The 7,535-nt window shown below is 51.4% G+C and overlaps 1 protein-coding gene across 2 annotated transcripts in view; it reads right to left on the minus strand.

Moving 5' to 3' along the window:
• The window catches only part of LOC139272801 (uncharacterized), a 97,037-nt gene that overhangs the window by 50,278 nt on the left and 39,224 nt on the right, over positions 1-7,535 (minus strand). For both annotated transcript variants that reach the window (XM_070888909.1, XM_070888908.1), the window contains exons 7-9: positions 5,826-6,029; positions 4,569-4,679; positions 2,008-2,064 (exon numbers count right to left, since the gene is read on the minus strand). In XM_070888909.1, coding sequence (XP_070745010.1) covers positions 2,008-2,064; positions 4,569-4,679; positions 5,826-6,029 — 372 coding nt within the window. The remainder of the gene's footprint in view (positions 1-2,007; positions 2,065-4,568; positions 4,680-5,825; positions 6,030-7,535) is intronic.

Raw genomic sequence — 7,535 nt, forward strand, 5'->3', positions numbered from 1 at the left:
ACAGGTTCCCACTGGTTCTGTAGTTTAGTTACCGAGGCGTACGAAAGCATGGGCCTTACGTCAGTCAGACAAAGGTCCTCCACCAGCCTGTCCTCACTGCTCAGCATTGCCCCCCAGTCATCAAGATCCACGCCGTGGGCCCTGGACACCGGGGACCATTTCCCAAACCTCGGGAGCCTCCTATCAACAAGGGCCGGCATTGACCACCAGATCAAACACGGCCCCCAGTGCGCCAGTGCAGCCTTCGGCCGCCTGAGGAAAAGAGTGTTCGAAGACCAGGCCCTCAAACCTACCACCAGGCTCATGGTCTACAGGGCTGTAGTAACACCCGCCCTCCTGTATGGCTCAGAGACAGGGGCCATGTACAGTAGACTCAAGTCGCTGGAGAAATACCACCAACGATGTCTCCGCAAGATCCTACACATCCCCTGGGAGGACAAACACACCAACGTTAGTGTCCTGGACCAGGCCAACATCCCCAGCATCGAAGCACTGACCACACTCGATCAGCTCCGCTGGGCAGGCCGCATTGTCCGCATGCCCCCAGACACGAGACTCCCAAAGCAAGCGCTCTACTTGGAACTCCTTCACGGCAAACAAGCCAAAGGTGGGCAGAGGAAACGTTACAAGGGACACCCTCAAAACCTCCCTGATAAAGTGCAACATCCCCACTGACAAAGACCGCCCTCAGTGGAGGAAGTGTATCCGGGAGGGCGCTGAGCACCTCGAGTCTCGTCGCCGAGAGCGCGCAGAGACCAAGTGCAGACAGCGGAAAGAGCGTGCGGCAAACCTGTCCCACCCTCCCCTCCCCTCAACCACTGTCTGTCCCACTGTGACAGGGACTGTGGTTCCCGTATCGGACTGTTCAGTCACCTAAGAACTCACTTCAGGAGTGGAAGCAAGTCTTCCTCGATTCCGAGGGACTGCCGATGATGATGATGACGATGATATAGAACGATAACCGTCAATGAAGCCTGTTCTTCAAAGAGGTTCAGGAACTGTGAGGTCAGGAAGTCTTGTTCGAGAGCAGTACAACAACAACAGCAAAAACTTGCATTTAAATAGCACCTTGAACATCATCAATCCGTGTCCTCTGGTTACCGACCCTCCTGTCACAGGAAACCGTTTCTCCTTATTTACTCCATCAAACCCTTCATAACTCTGAACACCTCGATCAAATCTGCCCTTAACCTTCTCTGCTCTAAGGAGAACAATCCCAGCTTCTCCAGTCTCTCCATGTAACTGAAGTCCCACATCCCCGGTACCATTCTGGTCAATCTCCCCTTAACCTTCTCTGCTTTAAGGAGAACAACCCCAGCTTCTCCAGTCTCTCCATGTAACTGAGGTCCCACATCCCTGGTACCATTCTGGTCAATCTCCCCTTAACCTTCTCTGCTCTAAGGAGAACAATCCCAGCTTCTCCAGTCTCCCCATGTAACTGAAGTCCCACATCCCTGGTACCATTCTGGTCAATCTCCCCTTAACCTTCTCTGCTCTAAGGAGAACAATCCCAGCTTCTCCAGTCTCCCCATGTAACTGAGGTCCCACATCCCTGGTACCATTCTGGTCAATCTCCCCTTAACCTTCTCTGCTCTAAGGAGAACAATCCCAGCTTCTCCAGTCTCCCCATGTTACTGAAGTCCCACATCCCGGGTACCATTCTGGTCAATCTCCCCTTAACCTTCTCTGCTCTAAGGAGAACAACCCCAGCTTCTCCAGTCTCCCCATGTAACTGAGGTCCCACATCCCGGGTACCATTCTGGTCAATCTCCCCTTAACCTTCTCTGCTCTAAGGAGAACAATCCCAGCTTCTCCAGTCTCTCCATGTAACTGAAGTCCCACATCCCGGGTACCATTCTGGTCAATCTCCTGTTCACCCTCTCTAAGGCCTTCACACCCTCCCTAACATGTGGTGCCTACAATTTGAAACAATACTCTAACTGAGACCCGACCAGCCTTGTTTAGCCTCCGAAGGGCAGTAATCGGTTCATCTTTTGACTGGCTTACCATGTTGATGGTTGGTCTCTCTTCTGCTGCGATGGACAAGACACCCGATCCGATACACTGCAAGTGTAAGAGACACAGTGAGAGAATACAACACACATGCACTGGTGGTAAGGGTTACAAATCTACAAGTGACCTGCAGCAACTCCCCAGACATCTTCGATAGAACCTCCACAACCGAGCGGGTGATGGGCAGAAAACGCAAAGGGAACATCACCACCAAGTCACACACCACCCTGACTTGGTCATATATCGGCCGTTCGTTCATCGTCATCGGGTCAAAATGCTGTAACTCCCCGAACTAACAGCACTGTGGGAGTACCTTCACCACACGGACTGCAGCGGTTCAAGAAGGCAGCTCACCAACACCTGCTCAAGGGGCAGGGAGGGAATGGGCAATAAATGCCGGCCTTGCCAGCAATGCCCAAATCCCGTGAGTGAATGAATTAAATAAAAGCCACTCAGGGCTGAGTTTGACCAATGACTTCACATCTAACCCAACTGGCAGATCCCCCCCTCGCTCATGGTCCCACCCCTTAACTCCTCAGCCAGCCAATGATATTCCTGGCCTTGCCCCCTGCTCTGATCTCACGTGGAATGCCCCCCATCGTATCTCCTGCTCAAAGTGTCTCCAACAAGCACGGGTAATTCCTTCTCCCCAACCAACCTTGTCAGCCATGGCTCAGTGGGCAGCACTCTCGCCTCAGAGTCAGAAGGTCGTGGATTCAAGTCCCACTCCAGGGTTTGGAGCACAAATTCTAGCCCGACATTCCCCTGGTTTCCAGTACTGAGGGAACGCTGCACTGTCGGAGGGGCAGTACTGAGGGAGTGCTGCACTGTCGGAGGGGCAGTACTGAGGGAGCGCTGCACTGTCGGAGGGGCCAGTACTGAGGGAGTGCTGCACTGTCGGAGGGTCAGTCCTGAGGGAGTGCTGCACTGTCGGAGGGGCAGTACTGAGGGAGCACTACACTGTCGAAGGGGCAGTACTGAGGGAGCACTACACTGTCGAAGGGGCAGTACTGAGGGAGCACTACACTGTCGGAGATGCTGTGTTTCAGATAAGACGTTAAACCGAGGCCTTTGTCGACCATTCCTGGTGGATATAAAAGATCCCACGAACACTATTGGAAGAACAGGGGGGGGGCGGGGAGTTCTCTCCGGTGTCCTGTGGCCAATATTTATCCCTCAACTAACATCACCAAAAAACAGAATATCTGGTTATTATCGCATTGCTGTGTGTCGGAGCTTGTTATGCATAAATTTGCTGCTGCATTTCCTACATTACAACAGTGACTACACTTCAAAAAGTACTTCATTGGCTGTAAAGCACTTTGGGACGTGCGGTGGTGCAAGGCATTGTCGAAATGGGAGTTCTATCTTTCTCTACTATTGCATTTAGCTCTTCACATTCCTTTGTACACTTCCCAACCTTCGGGTCCTGTATCATTGAGTTGGGGTCTTCACCAGGGGTTTTATTACAAAGTGTTAACGGCACAGAAAGAGTCCGTTCAGCCCAACAGATCCGTGCCGGTGTTTATGTTCCACAGGGGCCTACTCACACCCCTCTCCATCTCACCCCATCAACGTATCCTCTATTCCTTTCTCCCTCATGTCTTTACCCAGCTTCCCCTTAAATGCATCTTTGCTATTCGCCTCAAGCACTCCCTGTGGGAGCGAGTTCCCCATTCTCACCACTCTCTGGGGAAAGGAGCTTCTCCTGAATTCCCCTTTGGGATTATTAGTGACTGTCTCATATTGTGAACCGATTGTGAATTGTGAAACCTGTGGAATTCTCTACCGCAGAGAGTTGTTGAGGCCAGTTCATTAGATATATTCAAAAGTGACTTAGATATGACCCTTAGGGCTAAAGGGATCAAGGGGTATGGAGAGAAAGCAGGAAAGGGGTACTGAGGGAATGATCAGCCATGATCATATTGAATGGTGGTGCAGGTTCGAAGGGCCGAATGGCCTACTCCTGCACCTATTTTCTATGTTTCGATGTTTCATGGCCCTTAATTCAGCTCTCGCCCACAAATGGAAACATCTTCTCTGCATCTACCCTGTCCAACCCTTTCATAATTTTAAAGACCTTTATCAGGTCACGTCTCAGCATTCTCTTTGCTAGAGAAAGGAACCCCAGCCTATTTAATCGTTCCCGGACAGTAGAACCTCTTAGTTCCAGTCTCATTCCAGTAAATCTTTTTTGCACTGACTCCGGTGCCTTTGCATAATATGGAGACCCAAACTGTTCACAGTTCTCTGAGTGTAATCTGGCGAACAGAACTGTTCACAGTTCTCCAAGTGTGGTCTAACCAAGGGCCTATATAAGTTTAACTGAGCTTCCCTGCTCTATCCCTCTGGGAATGAACCCCAGCGCTTGGTCTGCTGTTTTATGACCTTACTAACCCGTGTCACTACCGATAGTGATCTGTGTACCTGTATACCCCATTTAGACACTTATTTTCCGAGGAGCATGTGGCTTCCTTATCCCTCCTCACACTGATCTATATTGACGTTCACTGGCCAACTGCACATATCGGTTAAAACTGGTGCGTGAAACCTACCTGTAACACAATCCACCACAAAAGACCAAGGCTTATTTCCTGATGAAAGTGCACAACGAGAGACGGCATGGTCACGATGATCAGGCCCAGTGCCAGCACGATGTGCACAACCTGGGGATCAGAAAGACAGTTGAATTGCACGGGCAGACAATTCAGAAAACATGGTCTCGAGATAACAAAGACATGGAGGCGGGCGGAACATTGGGATGTTCGGAAAAACCCATGGGAATACAGCGCGGATAACAACACCATCAACAATTTACAGTTATATAGCGCCTTTAACGTATTAAAGCGTAGTACACCTCGACCATCTAGAAGGACAAGGGCAGCAGGCGCATGGGAACAACACCACCTCCACGTTCCCCTCCCAGTCACACACACCATCCTGACTTGGAAATATATCGGCCGTTCCTTCATCGTCGCTGGGTCAAAATCCTGGAACTCCCTCCCCAACAGCACTGTGGGAGCACCTTCACCACACGGACTGCAGCGGTTCAAGAAGGAGACTCACCACCACCTTCCCGAGGGGCAATTCGGGGAACGGGCAATAAATGCCGGTCTTGTCAGCCAGTTAGTGAAGAAAATAAAACACACCAAGGCATTTCACTGGAGCGGTTACCCACCACAATTTGATCCCGAACCTCATAAGGGGACACTTGGACAGGTCTTGGTCAGAGAGGTCGGTTTTAAGGAGTATCTTAAAGGTGGAAAGAGAGGCGGAGAGGTTTAACAGGGAATTCTATAGCTTAGGACTTAGGCAGCAGAAAAGCTGAAGGCACGGCCACCGATGGTGGAGCGACTATAATCAGGGGGTGCTCAAGAGGCCGGAATTAGAGGGGCGCAGATATCTCGGGGGGTTGTGGGGCTGGAGGAGATCAGAGAGATAGGGAGGGGCGAGGGCCACAGAGATTTGAAAACAAGGATGTGAGAATTTTAAAATCGAGGCGTTGCTGGACCGGGAGCCAATGTCGGTCAGCGAGCACAGGTGAGCGGGACTCGGTGCGAGTTAGGTCACGGGGGCAGCCGAGTTTTGGATCAGCTCAAGTTTACGCAGGGTAGAATGTGGGAGGCCAGCCAGGGGTGCGTCGGAATAGTCCAGTCTGGAGGTAACAAAGGGCGGGGCTGAGGGTTTAAGCAGATGAGCTGAGGCAAGGGGGCGGAGTCGGGCGACGTTCCGGAGGTGGAAATGGGCGATCTTAGCGATGATGCGGCTATGTGGTCTGGAAACCCCCCAAAAAGACACAAGAGGCAACTTACTCCTAACATTTTCGGCTGTCCTTCCAGAAACTTCTGTACCAGAAGGGAAGACTTGCCGGATCCGACAGGTTTGGTTGGTCTGTGATCCCTAGGTCCGGGCGCTGGGATTGGCTGGGGCTCTTCCATGGGGACGTTCCCCTGTTCCCCGGATATGAGGGCAGCCCCTTCAGCATCAGAGGGAGTTGACATCACCGTAGCCACGGGCTGAGAGGTATAAATCGTCAGGTGACAAAGTAAATGTGACGTGATGAACATTACTTTCAACGGGCAAGACACAAACTGCTCCCTTCTCACATCGAGACCTTCATTCTCAGAAACACAGGGTTCAAATCCAGTCGCAGACACAGGGCAGGAAATACGTCGACAAACACAGATCCAGATGTAGGACTGTCACTTTAAGTCAATTTAGTTCTCTGCCCCACTCCCTCTCCATCCTCGGCCTCATACTCTGTTCCAATGAAGCTCAACGTAAGCTCGAGCAACAGCACCTCGTAACAACATAAGAAATAGGAGCAGGAGTCGGCCATACGGCCCCTCGAGCCTGCTCCGCCATTTAATAAGATCATGGCTGATCTGATCACGGACTCAGCTCCACTTCCCCGCCCGCTCCCCATAACCCTTCACTCCCTTATCGTTTTAGAAACTGTCTATTTCTGTCTTAAATATATTCAATGACCCAGCCTCCACAGCTCTCTGAGGCAGCGAATTCCACAGATTTACAACCCTCAGAGAGAAGAAATTTCTCCTCATCTCAGTTTTAAATGGGTGGCCCCTTATTCTAAGATTATGCCCCCTAGTTCTAGTCTCCCCCATCAGTGGAAACATCCTCTCTGTAGAGGGAGCTTTACTCTGTATCTAACCCCCTGTACCTGCCCTGGGAGTGTTTGATGGGACAGTGCAGAGGGAGCTTTACTCTGTATCTAACCCCGTGCTGTACCTGCCCTGGGAGTGTTTGATGGGACAGTGTAGAGGGAGCTTTACTCTGTATCTAACCCCGTGCTGTACCAGTCCTGGGAGTGTTTGATCGGACAGTGTAGAGGGAGCTTTACTCTGTATCTAACCCCGTGCTGTATCTGCCCTGGGAGTGTTTGATCGGACAGTGTAGAGGGAGCTTTACTCTGTATCTAACGCGTGCTGTACCTGCCCTGGGAGTGTTTGATGGGAAAGTGCAGAGGGAGCTTTACTCTGTATCTAACCCCGTGCTGTACCTACCCTGGAAGTGTTTGATGGGACAGTGTAGAGCGAGCTTTACTATGTATCTAACCCCGTGCTGTACCTGCCCTGGGAGTGTTTGATGGGACAGTGTAGAGGGAGCTTTACTCTGTATCTAACCCCCTGTACCTACCCCTGGGAGTGTTTGATGGGACAGTGTAGAGGGAGCTTTACTCTGTATCTAACCCCCTGTACCTGCCCTGGGAGTGTTTGATGGGACAGTGTAGAGGGGGCTTTACTCTGTATCTAACCCCGTGCTGTACCTGCCCTGGGAGTGTTTGATGGGGCAGTGCAGAGGGAGCTTTACTCTGTATCTAACCCCGTGCTGTACCTGCCCTGGGAGTGTTTGATGGGACAGTGTAGAGGGAGCTTTACTCTGTATCTAACCCCGTGCTGTTCCTGCCCTGGGAGTGTTTGATGGGACAGTGTAGAGGGAGCTTTACTCTGTATCTAACCCCGTGCTGTACCTGCCCTGGGAGTGTTTGATGGGGCAGTGCA

Source organism: Pristiophorus japonicus, chromosome 9 (assembly GCF_044704955.1).
Source record: "Pristiophorus japonicus isolate sPriJap1 chromosome 9, sPriJap1.hap1, whole genome shotgun sequence".
NCBI classification, from domain to species: domain Eukaryota; kingdom Metazoa; phylum Chordata; class Chondrichthyes; family Pristiophoridae; genus Pristiophorus; species Pristiophorus japonicus.